Source organism: Sparus aurata, chromosome 12 (genome assembly GCF_900880675.1).
Source record: "Sparus aurata chromosome 12, fSpaAur1.1, whole genome shotgun sequence".
Lineage (NCBI taxonomy): Eukaryota > Metazoa > Chordata > Actinopteri > Spariformes > Sparidae > Sparus > Sparus aurata.
Genome location: NC_044198.1, coordinates 21,309,525 through 21,328,588, shown reverse-complemented (window position 1 = coordinate 21,328,588; position 19,064 = coordinate 21,309,525). Strand labels below are relative to the sequence as shown.

Sequence of the window (19,064 nt, the reverse complement as noted above, 5' to 3'; positions counted from 1 at the left end):
GTCTTAATAATTACGTATTTTAGTTTTATCATAAACTGCGACTTTCTGGAGACGAAAAAATACCTTTTAAATTGACAAACGTCATATGTGTAATTCATGGCATAATTCAAACGGGAACAAAACAATATTTGTTTCTCTCACTACCATTACATACAAAGTTTTTCTAAATCAAAGTTCCGTGAGGGAAACCGGAAACTTAGACGTGAAACAAATACAGTTATAAAAGTACTTACTAATATTAAACGTATGAACGTTTAATACCCATAATTACTTCTTCATAAAGCTCCGACGGGACACCTTGTACGCACTCCAGTACATGAGGCGGCGCCACGAACCGTTAATGTCGGTTTGTAGCCTACAACTAAAACCGAAGACGAAGAAGAAGAACACCGGAAGTGACGTCTGGACTGTGCGCTGTTAGTTAAATGGCAGCCTGCACAGTTGCCACGCTTGCCTTGTAAAATCGACTTTTTTCATTATTTCTTCCCAACAAACTCGCATAATCGTCTTCAGCCATGTCCGGGCGACATAACAACAAGCTGCCGAACAACTTGCCACAGCTGCAGAATCTTATTAAAAGAGATCCGCAGTCGTACGTAGAGGAGGTAAGTGCTGTTAGCCAACAATGCTAAAGTTTTTAGCTAGTTGTTGTAGCCTGTGAGCACTGTCAGTACACCGCAGCAGTGAATGATGACGTGGTTGTTATTGTTTCTTTGGCAGTTTCAGCAGCAGTACCGGCACTATCAGTCCAATGTGCAGATCTTCAAACTGCAGCCTAACAAGCCGAACAAGGAGCTGGCAGATCTTGTCATGTTTCTCGCTCAGGTACTGTACCAGATGTTTACCTGTTAGTAATGTGTAGTATCGTCCTACTTTATGTATGGTGTGTAATTACAGCACAAGTTGTTCTTCAGGTCGGTCACTGCTACCTGCAGCACCTGTCATCCTTTCCACAAGAGCTGTCTGAGTTACTGATGAGCCACCACACAGTCCTGGACCCAGACCTCAGAATGGTGAGAGCGTCTGTCAACACAACACAACAGTTTGTTTTTATCTTTATTAAATGTGAAGTTTACTTCTTTCTCCTCCTTTTCTAACATGTAAACTGTGTTGTTTTATGAGAATTTAGCTCGTGTAGGCTTTCTGTTCTCTCTCTTCTCGGTTTGGCCTCACCTTACCTTTGGAGGCTTTAAGGAACTGTTTTCTTTTTATTTTGAATCTTCAAAATATATTATATTAAGCAATTAATCTATTACAACTTGTAATAGCTGATTTTTTGTGCAACTGACATGCGACTCTTGGGTTTGAAAAAAAAATTTTTGTGTCCCCTGTCGGTATCAGACCTTCTGCAAAGCGCTGATTCTTCTGAGGAACAAAGATCTGATCGACCCCTCCGGCCTCCTGGAGCTCTTCTTTGAGCTGCTGCGATGTCACGACAAACTTCTCAGAAAGGTTAGCTCTCAAATGTCTAACAGCAGCATGCAGTCAGTGGATAGTTTTTCATTTTTGCCAAGAAATTATAATAGTGTTACGGTATTTTTAGTGTTTTATTATATACTTAAGTAGTGTCTGAATGAGGAGAAAGACATCCATCGGTAGCAGTTTGGAGTAGAGGGTGAATGTGTGCAATTAGTCTGTACTGAGGTAATTGCTTTTCCTTAGGTTGTATTTGTGTTCTGTGTTTATTCTCATGATTAAACTTCTGAACCTCAACAACATGCTTGGTGTTGAAAGGTGCTGTTTGTTTTCTTGTAAAGGAAAGCCGCATTAAGACCATTCAAAATTGCCAAAAACGAATAATTAAAAATTATCATCAGCGTATCACTTATCCGACGGCGCTCGCACATTGGTCGACCAATATTTTTTTATGCATGAGATTAAATGAGATGTGCAGAATATGTGTTATTTAATATTAGTTTGCACTAACCAGATCCTGGATAAAACATTAAATTCATTAAATTACATTTTAGACATTTATTATTATTAAATTAAACATTTATTAATACATTTTTATCATATATGTGAAACTTTTGAGCACTAACAAAAATGTTGCAGAAAACATTTTAACTTAACTCAACTTTAGTTTTATTTACGGTATTTTTCCTGTGCTGCACTGCAAAAAAAAGTATTTTGTTTGCATTTCTTCCATGTTGTGCTCTTTGCTTCTTTTCCTCTTTCAGATACAAACATTTTGCATTTCTCTCTCCACAGACTTTGTACACACACATAGTAGCAGACATCAAAAACATCAATGCTAAGCACAAAAACAACAAGGTTAACACAGTAAGTGCACAAACTCAATTGTTTTACACACTTAAATTTCCTGTTGTGTGACTCAGCAGCATGATGCTCACTCTCTGTGTTATCCCGCTGTGTGTTTCAGACGTTACAGAACTTCATGTACACCATGCTCAGAGACAGCAATCCCATCGCTGCAAAGCTCTCTTTAGATGTCATGGGGGAGCTTTACACAAGGAACATATGGTGAGTATTATATTATTTATCAGTACGCTGGACATTATTTTGAGTAAGACCTTGTAGACTTGACTGTTTTTCACCATTTCGAATTTGTGTCACAGGAATGATGCCAAAACAGTTAATGTCATCACAACGGCATGCTTCTCTAAAGTGACAAAGGTACGTTTTTTTCACACTGAAAACAAACAAGGCTTTATATATTTGTTTATCATCATAGCATCAGTATCAGCGCTTCAACTCCTCCTTTGCATCTCTTCCTGTTTAGATCCTTGTTGCGGGTCTTAAATTCTTCCTGGGCAAAGACGAGGATGAGAAGAATGACAGTGATTCAGATTCGGAGGCAAGTACCAGAAATATGAAATACTTAGATGAAGGAAACTTTTCTCTGTGTGGTTATTTCTGTATGATGCATATTAAAGATGTACAAATGTGTTTTTCGATTTGTTTTGCTGTTTCATAAATATAATTCTTTTCTTTCAGGCGGAGGGGCCATCAGTCCGGGACCTGAAGGTGAGATTCTCCACCGGCAAGAAAACCACCAAAAACAAGAAGAAGCTGGAGAAGGCGATGAAAGTCCTCAAGGTACCGCTGCTGTGACTTCTGCAGAATCATGTCTCACTCTGTCACATTTGTGTTCAAATTGACCGAGCTCCTTGTTTTAACGCTTTTGGCAGAAACACAAGAAGAAGAGGAAAGTAGAAGTGTTCAATTTCTCCGCTATTCACCTGATTCACGATCCGCAAGGTAACGCTCGCCTGTCGCCTCCATGACAACCGCAGCACAAAGGATTGTTGTCACAGAACTCTGAACCATCAAACGTCTCTTTTTATTCAGATTTCTCCGAGAAACTCTTGAAGCAGTTGGAAGAGTCTAAAGAGCGCTTCGAGGTGAAGATCATGATGATGGATCTCATTTCCAGACTTGTCGGTATCCATGAGGTAAGCGCAGTGACGACTTTTCAGCTCGATGGACGGCAACTGAAACTGGCCACCGAAAATATCGGTGACTTTGTAAAGATCAGTGATTAATGATGGCTGATGTGCAGGATACACAATCATTCAAAGGTTTTACTGATGTGGAATGAATAATATTTTCTGTCCTTTTCCAGCTCTTCCTCTTCAATTTTTATCCCTTCGTCCAGAGATTCCTACAGCCCCATCAGAGAGGTAAAAACAACTCATCATCAAGGGGAATAATGTAGTTCTGGAGAAGAATTTCAGACTCAGCATTTTGATACTTATTAATGCGCTAATAATACAAACTCAGAAATATTTATTTTAAACAAACTCGTCTTTTCAGAGGTGACAAAGATTCTCCTGTGTGCCGCTCAGTCGTCCCATCAGCTCATTCCACCAGAGGTATGTTAAGATCTACCGGATTCATTCTGTACGCCGACGCGCGTGGAAACATGGTTGAATCCAGCGCAACTGTTTTCATGCGTTTCCACAGGTCATCGAACCTGTGATCATGACCATCGCCAACAACTTTGTGACCGACAGAAACTCCGGGGAGGTCATGACTGTGGGGTGAGCAGCGGCCCTGTCTACTTCCTGCTTTAGCTTAAAACATGTTCAAACGAAAGAAAAAAAAACAATCCATATAATTCTCTTCTAAGTTACGTGCCAAGTATTAAATTTGACCACTTTGTTGTACTTAAGCATCAACGCCATCAAAGAAGTGGCGGCCCGCTGTCCACTCGCCATCAATGAAGACCTGCTGCAGGACCTGGCCCAGTACAAGACCCATAAAGACAAGAGTGAGTGACTGCACGTCTTTTTTTGTCTTCTCGCGATTCTTCTGTACGCACTGAAAGGAGAGATTGTTGCCTATGTGTGCATATGCAAAACGTGTTTTTTTTTTTTGTCCGCATTTTCCCTCAGATGTGATGATGTCAGCCAGAGGACTGATCCAGCTGTTCAGGAGTCTTAATCCACAGATGTTGCACAAGAGGGACAGGGTGAGCCAGCTGTGAACTCTGAAAACAAGAAGTTCTAAACCCTGAAATTATGTCTTTACTTACAACACCAGTCAGTAATGTGTGCACAGAGTAAAAATACAACGTCTTTATATATGATGAGTCGTTTGGGTCACTCCGGGCCGACTCACCCAGAGTTCAGAACCTTTTCCAGAACAGTAAGGATGATTTCCATCAAAATACAGCCATTGAAAAGCGTGAAAAGTAGACATTTTCAGAAGGAAATCGAGTAATATACAAAACGTAATCATATGTTTATTCATACTTTATATACAATCAGCATTTACATTTTAACATAAAGTTTCAAGTAAATTAGGATAGTTTTTACTGGGAAAATATGCAGTCAAAATATCTTGAAATGTGGGTTTTTAGCCTCGAAGCTATATTTAGCAACATCTGCAGCACTTTTTATTGAAAAATGTATATATTATTATTATTATAAATATATTTTTTTGATGTTCAGGACAAATTTTAACCTAATCCAGTGAAAAATACATATAGGAAGAATCACAAATACGAAGAAGTTCAGCTCTGAGTGCCAGACTTCAGAAATTCATAACCAAAAAAGTATTTGGAGTACAATGATAGACTTTTTGAGCATTACTTTTATCAAGAAAATCCATGAGAGGAACTGTGAGGACCTAGACGATGTGGTATGGAATCGACCCATTTGGTGACAATAGATCTGAAATAAAAAACTAACTGTAAACTCTTCCTGGTGTTGTCCAGGGGCGGCCTACAGAGGCTTCAGCCGAGGCAAAGATCAAAGACTACGGAGAGCTTGAGGCCAAAGACTACATCCCCGGAGCTGAAGTCCTGGAGGTGGATGGGGAGAAAAAAGAGGGAGAGGAGGACGAAGGTGAGCATATCGTATTATCAAGTCCATGTGACTGGAGAACAGTGGCTGAATCAATCCATAAAACAGAATCCAGTTTCAAACTACGCTCCGCGATCAATATCAGCCTCATATTTTTTTCATCCTGCACAACAGATGGCTGGGAGAGCGCCAGCATCAGTGACGATGGTGAAGACGGGGAGTGGGTGGACGTTCACCACTCGTCTGACGAAGACACAGGAGAAGTGGTGAGGATGAAACTCTCCACATCTCATCAAACCGCTGACGGTTAATCGTGCATTGTTCTAATGTCAGGGCTCTCTGTCTTTGCGTTAGGCCGAGAAGCTTCAGAGTATTCCCCTCGAGGAGAGACAAGCCAAGGCGGCGGCTGTCAGCGGCAGCAGGCTCCTCACTCAAGACGACTTCAAGAAGATCCGTCTGGTGCAGCTGGCCAAGGAGGTCAACGGTGCGCCGGGCAAGGGCCAGAAGAGGAAGAATGTGGACAGTGACGACGAGGGAGACAACAGGTTAGAAAGCTGCTAACGCCTTGCATTACATCATTGACAAAGAGGAGTTCTTAACACTCAGGTCTGAGATTCCTTTGAGTGTAAAGTTGATGAATAAAATGATCAAACTAAAATTTCTGTTTATTTGTTTTTAAAATCTTTCAGAGGGGAGCTGCTGACCTTGAGGAATATTGAGAAACTACATAAGAAACCTAAAGCGGACAAGGAAACACGTCTGGCAACAGCAATGGTAAAACCTCATGCTAACTGGAGGGTGATTTGAAAACAACGGTAGCTTAGAGAAGTATTTCACGGCAGGAAAGACGTGAAACCAGACTGTCAGTGCAGTAGAAAAACTTAATTATTATGAGATTGTTGCCACATGACCAGAGAAATCAGAGAGATACCCAGAAAGTGCTGAGTTTCACTCTCATAAAGCTGTATGAAGACTCAGAACACAAGCAAATACTCACCTTTGAGAAGCTGGAACCACATTTTCTGGGGGGGTATTTTTGATTATCAGTCGTTTTTATCTCATTTTCTGTCAACTAATTATTTCAGCTCTAACGATGCTTTTGGTTTTTCCAGGCGGGACGGACGGACCGGAAAGATTTTGTCAAGAAGCACACCAAACTGAACCCACACGCCAGCACGAGCAACAGGGAGAAGAGGAAGACGAAGAACTTCATGATGATGAGACACAGTCAGAACGTCAGAACAAAAGGCAAACGCTCCTTCAGGGAGAAACAGGTAGGTGGCGCCCGTCAGAATGAGCTACTGTATATGACCATGGATGCACTGATCTTATGAAAGACAGGACACTCTTGCGTTTCAGCTGAACTGGGAATATTCTGTTTTTCTTTTGCAGATCGCTCTACGGGACGCTCTCCTGAAAAACAAGCGGCGCAAGTAGGACACATGGACATCATGTGACATTGCCTCACAATGTCTGATCATATTGTACATCCTTCAAGCAGTCTGTAAAACAGTTTATTATTGTATTATTTTCAGCAAACAAAGTGCATCCATTTACACTGTTGTGAAATAAACAAACTTTGATAATCGTGTGAATGTTTCTTGCTTTGTTTTGGTTTGTTTATGGTGCAGCTCTTAGTCCCTCCCATAGAAACTGATGAGTGGCATTTGATTGGCTACAGTTTTGGATCCCTTTTAATTAGAAGTCTAATGATTATTTTGACAGCTTTAGATTCCCTATCTCAAGTTTAATAGACATGTTGTTGCTATTTATCTGAGGACACACTCCTCATACAGGAAACGGCTCTGGTTATTCAGAAAAACATAAAGATGTTCCATCTGAGGCAACTTTACCTTTTAAACTCCAGAAATAATGGGTTTTTTTTTTACCAAATTTGAAAACTATATAGAGAATAGATTATTAAGATTTAAATAACTTCTGTAAAACTTCTGCGGAGACAGTTTTGTCTTTGCAGGCTTCTCTGTTTTATGTCAAAGGGCCTTGACCTAATAAAAAGTACTTTATGTGTATATTGATTTCCTATATATTTCATCATATATATATATATATATATATTGACTGAATATATAGTGAATATCAAAATCTGTCCTCAATGATAATGATGTTTCTGCTTGGCGTTGCTGAACGTTGCACAGATATACAGTAAGTATAACTCAGTTGAGATAAGAGGTTTCGTTAATGTACAATGTTAGAAAAGATTTAATTGGCTCATATAGTTGTATAAGAATTGTAAACGCAGTGTAACATTTCCTTACTTTGCACATTACTGTAGTTAAGTGCCTTATTTAGAGCATGGTGCGAGTTAAAGGACCAAAAGACATATACGTCCTTCTTTGACATATAAACAATGTGAGACTCTGTATCATTCTGCCATAATTGCATTTTTTTAATAGAAAAAAATATGTTATATTCCTTATTCAATGTTGGTAGAGATCTTAGAGACAGGTGTCTGTTAATCATTTATTTATTTTTTTCTTTAGTTTAAAGGAAGCAATAAAACAGCATGTAAGCTACTCTTCTGAATATTACTGCTTGTGTCATCCGTCTAAATATACTGGAAAGTGTGTTAAACTAAATTAAATTATTATATAACTTAAATCTGGCCGCCTTTACTACTGAACTTCCACAATGGGGGCTTCTGACAAACATTACATTGAATTCAGCCGTTGTTCAGGTAATGCTGTAAAACTACAATACCCATGAAGCACCTGGAACCACAACAAACGTGCTAATGCCAAACATTCCGCTCAACGAAGCCGGCATTTTAATTCTTGCTGCGACATGAGGTACATAAATTACATATTTATGACTTAACCCAACGAAAAGCTGATGTTGTATACTGTTGTGTGCCATTCTGCGGTTGGTATTTTCGCTCATTTCTCCATTAAATCATTTCCGTCGCCTGCCAGCTAGCTAAAATTAGCTGTCGCACAGATGCTAGTCTGCCTGCTAGTTGCTGTTAGCAAACAAGCTAACCCTTAACGTCTATCTTCTTAACGCTATTGTTGTTATGTTGAATAGTTTGAGTGTTGTTATGTTATTGTGTGTTTCAAAAAAAGAAACTAATACGTGTTTAATCGTTACAAATACGACGTTCACATGCGGCAATATCAACTATCATACCCCCCTTTACTAACAGTGGACGTGTGATTGATGTTCCAGGTTTTTATTTCAGTTTGTTTCTCACTTGTTATGCCTCATATTTGTACAAACTTAGCCTTTATGGAAATTTATACTTCTTGCAATCGCACCCAAAATCTGTGGGTACGTCAATTATTATTTTAAGTCACCTCTGAAGCTGCTCGCCACCGTTTACACGAAACAGCTAGGTGTCATGTTTGCAGTACATCTGCCTGGTGTTTTGAATATTTGCATCAGTCCCACATTGTAATGTAAGTGTTAAAACTTATGTGTTACATGTACACTACTCAAAATTGGTTAAGGGTATTGGGATATGCAAATAAAAGTCAAATGAAATGTGTCACATTATTTTTTGGGACTGATATTAGTCTCAAAACTCGGTAAACATTCAGATGTGTCACAGAAGAAACAATCAAGTGAAACACTAAAATATCCCAATAGGCATAAATAATTCCAAGTAGTGTATATGGGTCACATTAATGTATATTCTGGGCATGTCCAAGTAGCCAGCAGACTTTTATACCTGAGTGAATTAAATGTTTGATAGGAGGATAAAGTTAAGATAAGACCAGGGCTGATATCAATATTAGGGATCCCAACATATATCCACACATTGTTTTGCCATGATCCCTCAAAAAGAGATTAATATCGACTGATATGTCGGTGGGGCTCTAGATAAGAAAAAACATAGAAAAGGCCCAAAGAAATTTCCTGTGCAAAAGACAGTTAAAAATTAAAGCCACATAAGTATTAAACACAAAAAAGATGTAGCCTACTACTAATAATAGAGTAAGTAAAAGCAGTTCATGCCAGCATCAGTGCCAGATAGAGAAAAATAAATAAATAAGCAGGCTACAATTCAGTTATATGTTGTAAATATTGTTCCAGATATAGATATAGAAAGACAAACTTCCTTCAACAACAAGCAGTATCTGCATCACAGGAGTAAATGACTGCAAAACAAATATGAGTAACAGCTTTGAAGGTTTAGGAAATGGTAAAAAGTGCACTTGTGACATGTAATCAGCAGAAACACAATTTACAAAAGGGTGAAGTTATGTAAAATACAAACGGTATACTTGACATTCATCACTTTATCGCAAGCTCTTCAAATGTGCTGAGGGAATAATGATCGTAATGCAGTGTGCAGGAAGCCGGCTCATTAGTTGGGTAATTACTGTGGTGTCGCTGATCAAAGGACAAACCGCTGAAGCACAGCATTTAGCTGCTACTTGTGCAGATCCTGTGTGCACTTACAAGAGCGGGTGAAGTATCTGACATGACAGCAGTGGCTTCTCATAAGTGCACCCCCATCTTTTTTTTTTTTTTACCTCTGTGCCTAAGGTGATGTGCTGTTTAGTGGACAGATGCATTGAAGAAAACGGTATAGATTTAAAACAGAGGTTGCTGTCGGTGCATTGTTGTTTTTTTAGTTTGCATTCTGTGGAATTGAGTGTTCGTGCAGTACATCTCTGTAGCTGAATTATTGACTGCATCACTCCTCCTAAATAATACAACATGAGGATGTTATCATCTTAAGGCCGTGAAAGTGTTCCAGCCGACCCTGAATCTGTCTTTGAAATGAAGCAGATCTTACAAAGCGCCTACATGCGTTGAGATGAAGCCTGTCCACGAACCTAGAAAGTAGAACAGAAGTGGGGAGAGCCTTTGATCACCAGTGCATATGATGGCACTTGATGTTTCTGCTCTTATAGCTGAGAGGACTGGTGATGAGGGGGCGATACACTGAGTCTATTCAGTGTTAGAGACCGGGCTTAAAAGAGAGACAGTGCATCATCTGTAATGTGTGGGTGGAGTTTTGCCCTCTGGCTGTCTGCTCTCAGTTTCTCTGTGACAGATTATCAACTGCGGAGATTTTTCATCAGATTCAGCAATAGGTAGGAATTTCTATGGGTTTGATTGCTCTGTATTTTCCACCACAAGTTGCAGCCTGTATTTTCCTTCGTGGTATGTCGTGTTAGCATGCAAGAATCTGCTTGCCCTGGTTTTTTTTCCACATTTGGCTCCAGTCTTTGCTGAATGAGTAAAAGGGAAGTGACACTGACAGGGAGAGTACTACTGACCAAACTTGCTCATCTGGCAGGCAGTGTCCCCCACCACTAATTTCCCTTTTGTTCCCTTCATTGAAGCCTGGGTGCAGAATGTTGTTTGCACTGAGTTGTGGTTCCCGTTTCAGACTTCGAGTTATTCTTAAATGATGCAGTCAACGGCAATGAACATGCTTACTATCCCTCGAAATGGACAGTTATTCTGTTGTTTGCTATTGTTTACAACCTCTCAATATTCAATGAGTAAAACAGGGCTTAACAGTCATCATTATTTTTCTCTTATACCTCTGCCAAGGAGGTTATGTTTATACGCCTCCAAGTTTATTGGTTTGTTTGTCAGCAGGATTACACAAAAACTACTGAACAGATTTCCACAAAACTTGGATGGAGAATGAGTCTCATGCCCCCAAAATAGACCCCATTATCTTTTGGTACGGAAGAAGATAAAGGGACGGATCCTGGCATTTTCTTCTCACTTTCTTTAACATTACAAGATTAGATTTTTTTATTTTGCATTTCATTCATTTCTAATGAGTGAGTACTAAAGGGGAGTGCTGGGCCATAGGGGTTTGACCTTGTTATTTTTTTCAGTTTCTCTCATGATTTGTTTGGACCATAAAATAATAAAAATGCAATTCATTCAAGTATAGAGCATTCTCAGATTACTTGTTTTTCTGATCAGCAGTTCAAAACCCAACAGCATCAAATAGAAAACATTTTAAAACTGAGGCACCTCTTTAGATTCTGTCAACTTACAAAAAATATTTTGGTTCACGGTTCTTCTCATGAGCTATTGAAATTTTACAGTTTTTCAGCAAGTGAAATAGTAAGTGACTGAAGGCATGTATTGTTTTGAACATTATTTCTAAAAAAAATATTTGAAACCTTTTTACAATGATTCACAACACTTTGGTCGTTTTGCAAAATTAAGATAATACTGTGATAATTCCCCTAATATTATTTTTGTACCTATTCATTCCTGTCTCAACAAGATCAATTCTCTAAAAAATGATTTCTCTTTTTCTTATAGGTGTTGTTTTCTGTAGCCAGCTATGGCACCCGGGGATGTGGTGCCAGACCATGCGAAGCAGCTGAAGTCCAAGGAGAAGCGACCTGGAAACAGGACCTCGAAAGCAGACTGTGAGCCTGACGGGTCCTTTGTCTTTGAGGCTCATGAGGCTTGGAAGGACTTCCATAACTCCCTCAGGCATTTCTATGAAGTAGGAGAGCTCTGTGACGTCACACTGAAGGTAGGTCACTCCGTCCAGACACGAGTAAAGAGAGAGACTTGGTTGTCTGATATTTATGTCTCAGCTGATCTTTGTTCATGTTAAAGGTTTTGATTTAATGAAGAATATTAATAGATGATTAAAAAAAGATGGAACTATTGAGCTTAGAGTGGTTGTTTGATTTATTTTTATTCTCCAACAAGGTGCCAAATTCACTGTACTCTGTCTGACCAGTCATACTGTGGAAATGAATAAGCAGGTTTTTAATTGTGAATTTTGTGTTTGCCTCTTTTTTAGGTTGGCAGTAGGTTGATACCATGTCACAAGCTAGTGCTGGCTTGTGTGATACCGTACTTCAGGTATGTTCTATTTTTATGTTTTTTCCTTGAACTAATACTATAATAGCAGTACACATCATTTCTTTTCTTACTAGTGGACACTTAGTCTCTATATTAATTTAGAACCTGTTGGACTGTTCTGAAAGCCAAATATTACAAGTCAGATAACCTTTTTGGTCTGATTGAAATACAGAAATATAGAATCAAAGAACTGTCTGGAAACTTTCATTAGTCTGAACACAAGATTCTGTTTAGATCATGTTCACAAACATGCTTGGATGGAAAGGTGATAAATGTTTCCTTTTGTATAATAAACATGTGGAGGAAAAAGCTTTGTGAAAGATGTTTCGCCTTGTCCTTGTCTAAGTTTCTGTTTCTTCCCTCAGGGCCATGTTCCTGTCAGAGATGTCTGAGGCTAAGCAGGAACTCATCGAGATCAAGGACTTTGACGGTGATGCCATTCAGGACCTGGTGCATTTCGCCTACTCCTCCAAGCTCACATTAACTGTTGACAATGTCCAGCCGCTGCTTTATGCTGCCTGCATCCTCCAGGTAAAGAAACACAAATACAAATACTCAAAAAGCCTTGTAGGCATTTTCTTTTCTCTGTGAAATATCTGTATTACTGCCTGAATCTGTCAGGTGGAACTGGTGGCGAGAGCCTGCTGTGAGTACATGAAGGCCCACTTTCATCCGACCAACTGCCTGGCAGTTCGTACCTTCGCCGAGAGCCACAACCGCGTGGACCTGATGGACATGGCCGACCGCTATGCCTGCGAACACTTCACTGAGGTAGTGGAATGTGAGGACTTTACATGCGTGTCCCCGCAGCACTTGCGCACTTTATTGTCCTCGAGTGAGCTCAACATCCACTCAGAGACACAGGTGTACAATGCAGCAGTGAAATGGCTAAAAGCAAACCCACAGCACCACGAGGCCTGGCTGGACCAGATCATGTCTCAGGTTAGAGAGCTTTAATCAGAAGGGTTTGGTTGAGCTTATGTAAATGAATGTTATGACCTACTTTATTGATTGTCTGAAGATATAGCTGCATAACTATGTGTAAAATTAAGTGTTACATGTATGTTTATATCTTTATATAATCACTTTTACAACCATAATACAAAGTGTAAGCTGGTGTCTCCTTCAGGTGCGCCTCCCTCTTCTCCCTGTCGAGTTCCTGACTGGAACAGTGGCCAAGGAGGAAATGATCAAAGGTAACCTGAGTTGTCGCGACCTGATGGATGAAGCCAGGAACTACCACCTGCACCTCAGCAACAAGGTGGTGCTGGACTTTGAGTATACAGTCCGCACAATACCCCGGAAACACACAGCAGGTAGAATTTATTTTTAATGATGAACTCTATTTATAAAGCTCCTTTCATACACAGAATGCTGCTAAAACTGCAGCAAACAAAAGCTCCAGAAACACAGGTACAAAATGATATACACAGACACACACAGACGAAAAGAGAAAATGGCATTAACACAGTCTCTTGTCAAAGATGAAAGCAGACGACTGCTAATTATAGGCTCTACGAGATGTTGTCCACTATCCACTGAGTCAGCAAGTCTGATATTTAAAGGAGGAGAGTTCTATATTTTGGGGCGTAAAGTCTAAAAACAGCTTCCTCAAAGGTTTTTTTGATGACCATGGGAGTATTTTACAGGGCAGCTGTTGAGGATCTTGGTGTTCATGGAGGGAGTGTGTGATATAAAGGGTTGAGGCCATTAAGTGCCTTTTGAAACTAAGAGAAAACTTTTAAATCAGTTCCAAAAGAAAGGGGGCAGGTGAAGGTTACATAAAACAGGAGTTTTGTAATACTTCATTTATTTTTTCTTAAAACCCGGCAGCAGCATTGAATGGTACGTTTTTGGTAGGTAAGTCTATAAAACTGGCTCACTGGACGTCTCATCTTCACTGTATTATACAAACAACAAAAGCTGGTTTTGGTCAACACCAATGCTTTCCTTTCCTTCCACTTCTTCAGGTGTTTTGTTCTGTGTGGGCGGCCGGGGGGGTTCTGGTGACCCATTTCGCAGCATCGAGTGCTACTCCATCACTAAGAACAGCTGGTTCTTTGGCCCTGAAATGAACAGCAGACGAAGACACGTGGGGGTAATATCTGTAGGAGGTAAGAGGGGTTATATACAATAACAAAGCAGAAAGTAAGAGGGGGGGTATGCAAAGATGAACACTTTGGGAAGTTTATAAATTGAAGAGCACGGGGAAACATTTATTATACACCCAGGTGCTAGTTTAGTACACTTTGCTAAAATAAATGCATTTGAATACCGCAGTCCTACAATAAGTTCCACTTTCATGAATATAGTAATGTTCAGTCTTTGTACACACAACTGTTTAATTAACTTCCTGATCATTTTGGAGGCTGCAACTTGTGGTGCTGTTGAGCTTCACTGCTCTATACAGAGGCGTGTTTCTGTTAATTACATCAGCTAACATTTAGTTTTGATGAGATGAGGCAGCACAACCATAAACACTCAACTTCATATCTGCTTGGTTTCCTCAGGTAAGGTTTATGCTGTTGGGGGCCATGATGGTAACGAACATTTAGGCAACATGGAGATGTTTGACCCCCTCACCAACAAGTGGATGATGAAGGCCTCCATGAACACAAAGAGGTACACAGACACTACAACATACTGGGGCTTTATTCTCTAATCTCAACAGTAATCGTTGCTAAGTACTATTAAATTAGCAGTTTCCTTATGGGAGTTTTGTATTGCTGCAGTTGACACCAAGCGCTGCTAGCTGGAGCTTTAATGACATGGATGTTATGTTTCTCAGGAGGGGTATAGCCCTGGCAGCTCTCGGCGGTCCTATCTATGCCATCGGAGGTCTGGATGACAACTCTTGCTTCAACGACGTGGAACGCTACGATATCGAAAGTGACAGCTGGAGCGCTGTGGCTCCGATGAACACACCCAGAGGAGGAGTGGGATCTGTGGCACTGGGGGTAAGAAAGTACAATGAGCTGATCAATATGTGAGTGATATACAAGTTCTGCTCTGGACTTCAGTGCTTTAACACCCTGTCCTCTTCAGAGTTACGTGTATGCTGTGGGAGGCAATGATGGCGTGGCGTCACTGTCCAGTGTGGAGCGGTTTAACCCGCACCTCAACAAGTGGACGGAGGTCAGCGAGATGGGCCAACGACGGGCTGGAAATGGAGTCAGCAAACTCAATGGCTGCCTCTACGTCGTGGGTGAGAGGAATAAATAAGCTGTAATCACAGATGTTGTTGTTAGGAGTAATAAACAGTAGTCCTGAGATGGATTTGCTTTTACTTCAATGACTGAAATTGACCTCAAACTTTATTGGTGTTTCCTCCTCTCTTGATACGCCCAGGTCACATGCTTCCTACACACGCAACGTACAGTTTTATACACAAATGTGTGAATGAGGAAAGACAAAAGTTCATGTTTCATAAAGCTATCTGGTAACTGATTAACAGAGTGCAGAATGAGATTTTTAGTGCACCATCTGAATTTGACGAGTCATTTAAGGTTCATTAAACCTTCTGTTGTGGTCTTTTGCCAAGTGACTTAGATACATGAATTCCTCTGTCGTTGTGCCAGCTCCTTTTGATAACAATACAATCCTATCAAAATAGTTGTTACACCTGAGGGTGTCGTCTGTCACAAAAGCATCAGTGATACATTTCTTTAGATTTTTAATAATTGTCTTTTTTACTCTTTAAAGGTGGCTTTGATGACAATTCGCCCCTGAGCTCTGTAGAGCGCTTCGACCCACGAATGCATCGCTGGGAGTACGTGTCAGAGCTCACCACTCCTCGCGGGGGCGTCGGGGTGGCAACTGTGATGGGACGAGTGTACGCAGTCGGGGGTCACAATGGGAACATCTACCTGAACACAGTGGAGGCTTTTGAGCCCCGAATGAACAGGTGAGACAACAGTTCATTCATTTCATTCGAATAAGAACACTTAAAATTATAAATTATTATAATGTAATTTGGTAGCAGCTAAACCACAGCTGGTAAACATTAAGAAGGTACATTATGCAGATGCATTCATGAATCTACACACAAGACTAAATGTTCGACTCCCTCAAAAAATGTATTTTTATCTCAAGGGACTTCCTGGTTAAAGGTTTATGTAAAGATACAAAATACAATTGTTTGTCCCTTAATGTCCTCAATATCTTCGTCTGATTCTTTTGTTGTGATTTCTCTCTGTCTTGCGTTCAGATGGGAGCTGGTGGGTTCGGTGTCTCACTGCCGTGCCGGAGCCGGAGTGGCCGTCTGTTCGTCTCATGTCAGCCAGATCAGGGACGTTGGCCAGGGCTCCAGCAACGTGGCCAACTGCATGTGAGCGCCAACCCGCTTAATCACCAGGTGACCGGCTGCCAGGTCACCATCAGATCTGATCACTGCACAAGCACACGACACAAAGCACACAGACGGTGACGGAGGGATTTCGCCCCTCCTGCAACTTTAGTACTGTCGGCACTGTCTGAACATCAGCCTGGAACACTTAACGGATGTTCAGCTTGCACACAGTGATTGAGGAACATTAGGGAGGTTTTATTGACTTGAAGTGCACATCTGACAAATCTGAAGTCTTCTCTGACACGTTCAAGACTTGTTCTTGACTCCTGCTGGTGTTATTTGCAATCAGTGATGTAGTTATTTGTACTGTATTTTCTTCTGTTTGACTGCCTTGCCACAGTTTTGACTTTCTTTACATTTTTAAGGGAAAATGGTAGCTGAGCCTTGTATTTAATACTAGAGAATGAGAGGTGAGTCTGGGTTCCAGTGCACATTATGAACAGGGACTTTATAGTGGGCCAGTATGAAAAGCATTTCAAAGGTCTCTTCTCTGGTTTGCTCTTTAGCTCTGCAAGTTGTTTTTATTATCCAGAGAGATGTGATCATACTGGATTCAACTCTTTGTTTTGCAGTGCAGCGTGTGCAGTTAAAAGCCAGGGTTTCCGTTCTGGTCTACATCATGGAAGATTTCAGTTACCTGAATAAAATGGGAGAAATTCTCAAAATCTTTCTCTAGAAATTGTGTTTCGAGAGAATTTATTTTGTCGGACAGTGTAACTGGACAGATTTAAATATGCCGGATTTCAACAGATCAACAGAACATTAATTCCAAATAACGGAAACCCTGGTCAAAACAAAAGATTTTCTGAAATATAAAACCTGAAATATGATGTCAATATGTCAAATACATTTCCAAGATTCCTGCGAGTTCATGCCAGGTTAAGCTTCCGTTCAAGCAATCCGTCTTTGTTCCCCTCTGCAGTAAGCTGGATCGTACCTCCAGCAGCTCTGCTTTAAGAGATTTGCCTGTAATGTGTTTGAACAATCATTTTTAGGGCTGATTGAGACAAATCAGTCACTGGTCAGGAGGTGACAGGTCCAAGGAATTTAATCACTGCAAGTGCCAAACACAGAAAAAAAAAAAATCTGGTTCAACCGCCTGCTGAATCCTGAGTCTCCACCTTTTTACCTCGACTTCAGAATTGAGAAGACTTTATACCTGAGAGTCGAGGTATTGATCATAGCAATACGATGCACCTCTCCACTTCTTCTTCTTCAGTTTCACAATATTGTACAGAAATCTGTTCAGACTGACAGATTTACAAATTGGAAATGTTTGCGTTCGACGATAGCTGGACTGTCAGTGCTTTCAGACGTGTATGAGATTGAGCTGAGGTTTGTCTCTGCAGATGGTTTCGTTATATTTTAATATATGGACATTTTTGTATAATAAGATAGGTGTATCTTTGCTATTATTCTTTACTACACTATCTAATCCATTGCTGTGCACTATTTTCCTCGAATAGATGTGAAGTCTTGAGTATATTTTTGTCCTAAATGGAGAATTTCATGTTATTCATGTTTGAAGATGTTTATTTAACACTCAAGGCTATTTCTGCCCTATCTAAGAAAACACATTCAGTTTTTTCAGAATAGGCTGACAGAGTTTAAACAGAAATGCTATATACGGTTTATACAAGAAATACACAGGTGTTATTGCACATTTTGTGTCCTGCCGTTTTTAATACTAGTGCATATTAACAAGAATATATTGTCAATATTGTTGCTGACTTTGTTAGCAAATGACAGATGCTGAGTCTTTTGTAAAATTTACTGTACTTTGTGTTCCTTCTCCTCTTGACTGCTTCCATGTTTTGCTCTTTATTTCCATGGTATTGGTATAAATTGGTACAATAAAGTTAATGTGTAAAGTTTATTGGTGGGATTTCTCTCATTTTTTTCTTTATTGAGTTGTATCTCTTTGTCAGAACTGAGCCAACAAAATCGTCAGCAATCAAATTTGTGGTAATGGCCCTTTATGAAACTAACCTTCAGGTGTGTTTTGAAAAGGTACAAATCGTATTCACATCAGACTGCTCTGAACTGAAGAGTTTAGAGGATGGAGATTTATACATTTATACATTTCTGAACAGTCTGGACTATTTAAACTAACGATTATTTTCATTACCGATTAATCTGATTAATTTCAACAATAATCATTAAATCCATAAAATGCTTATCATAATTTCCGAGTGCCCAAAGTACGGATGCCCTAACAGCCAATGGTCAAACATATTTGTTTCCTCTGTTTTGCTGTGATAAAGAGTACAATTTAGCTTTTCTTGAGATCTATTCTATATAGATGTTATAATCATTATGTTGAAAACAACAGTTGTTAGCTAAAATTACATAATAATAACTTGTGATCTCAAGAAAACAAAATTTAACTCATTATCACAGGAAAACTGAGGACTCATGTTTGAGTTGCCCTGATTCTGACAAGTATGCTGAGTTATATAACACATAAATGAGATTTTGATCTGTAATGTGGTCTTTATTGTTTTGTAACATCCTATTAAAGCAGGTTAAAATGTAACTTTTTCAAGGGAAATGTTTGGCAGTATAAGGTTTATTGACAGCTGACATGTGGTTGTTATAAAGTCTCTTCTGGACTTTGTGGTTTCACC

General features: G+C 39.8%; 2 protein-coding genes across 6 annotated transcripts; both read left to right on the top strand.

Moving 5' to 3' along the window:
* The first annotated feature begins 382 nt into the window (after window positions 1–382).
* Window positions 383–6,861, top strand: sdad1 (SDA1 domain containing 1). The gene is made up of 22 exons (XM_030434630.1): window positions 383–605; window positions 721–825; window positions 915–1,013; window positions 1,342–1,452; window positions 2,212–2,283; window positions 2,384–2,484; window positions 2,580–2,637; window positions 2,744–2,818; window positions 2,959–3,060; window positions 3,153–3,222; window positions 3,313–3,416; window positions 3,587–3,644; window positions 3,778–3,836; window positions 3,928–4,004; window positions 4,137–4,234; window positions 4,359–4,435; window positions 5,183–5,312; window positions 5,445–5,536; window positions 5,625–5,815; window positions 5,960–6,044; window positions 6,383–6,544; window positions 6,663–6,861. Exons 1-22 carry the CDS (start codon window positions 516–518, stop codon window positions 6,705–6,707), a joined length of 2,061 nt encoding a protein of 686 aa, XP_030290490.1. The 5' UTR covers window positions 383–515; the 3' UTR covers window positions 6,708–6,861.
* A 1,104-nt stretch (window positions 6,862–7,965) lies between these two features.
* Window positions 7,966–18,313, top strand: klhl8 (kelch-like family member 8). Of its 5 annotated transcripts, none has more exons than XM_030436462.1 (13): window positions 7,966–8,077; window positions 11,532–11,751; window positions 12,028–12,089; window positions 12,455–12,620; window positions 12,711–12,860; window positions 13,219–13,405; window positions 13,923–13,949; window positions 14,060–14,203; window positions 14,600–14,711; window positions 14,878–15,046; window positions 15,135–15,294; window positions 15,792–15,993; window positions 16,297–18,313. In XM_030436462.1, the coding sequence occupies exons 2-13, from the start codon at window positions 11,554–11,556 to the stop codon at window positions 16,418–16,420; spliced, it is 1,701 nt and encodes a 566-aa protein (XP_030292322.1). In that variant the 5' UTR covers window positions 7,966–8,077; window positions 11,532–11,553; the 3' UTR covers window positions 16,421–18,313. The 5 variants fall into 5 exon arrangements, with proteins under 5 accessions (XP_030292322.1, XP_030292317.1, XP_030292320.1 ...); XM_030436457.1 differs by having other exon boundaries at window positions 12,711–13,031; XM_030436459.1 differs by having other exon boundaries at window positions 8,040–8,150; window positions 12,711–13,031.
* The last annotated feature ends 751 nt before the right edge of the window (window positions 18,314–19,064 follow it).

What these genes read in the sequence shown, in the direction of transcription:
- klhl8 (XM_030436457.1), top strand. Translation starts at nt 11,554, where the DNA reads ATGGCACCCGGGGATGTGGTGCCAGACCATGCGAAGCAGCTGAAGTCC. An exon ending in ACCCCGGAAACACACAGCAG is followed by an intron (nt 13,406 to 13,922) that starts GTAGAATTTATT and finishes AAAACCCGGCAG; the next exon opens with CAGCATTGAATGGTACGTTT. An exon ending in GCCTCCATGAACACAAAGAG is followed by an intron (nt 14,712 to 14,877) that starts GTACACAGACAC and finishes TATGTTTCTCAG; the next exon opens with GAGGGGTATAGCCCTGGCAG.
- sdad1 (XM_030434630.1), top strand. Translation starts at nt 516, where the DNA reads ATGTCCGGGCGACATAACAACAAGCTGCCGAACAACTTGCCACAGCTG. An exon ending in CTTTACACAAGGAACATATG is followed by an intron (nt 2,485 to 2,579) that starts GTGAGTATTATA and finishes TTTGTGTCACAG; the next exon opens with GAATGATGCCAAAACAGTTA. An exon ending in GCTCCTTCAGGGAGAAACAG is followed by an intron (nt 6,545 to 6,662) that starts GTAGGTGGCGCC and finishes TTTCTTTTGCAG; the next exon opens with ATCGCTCTACGGGACGCTCT.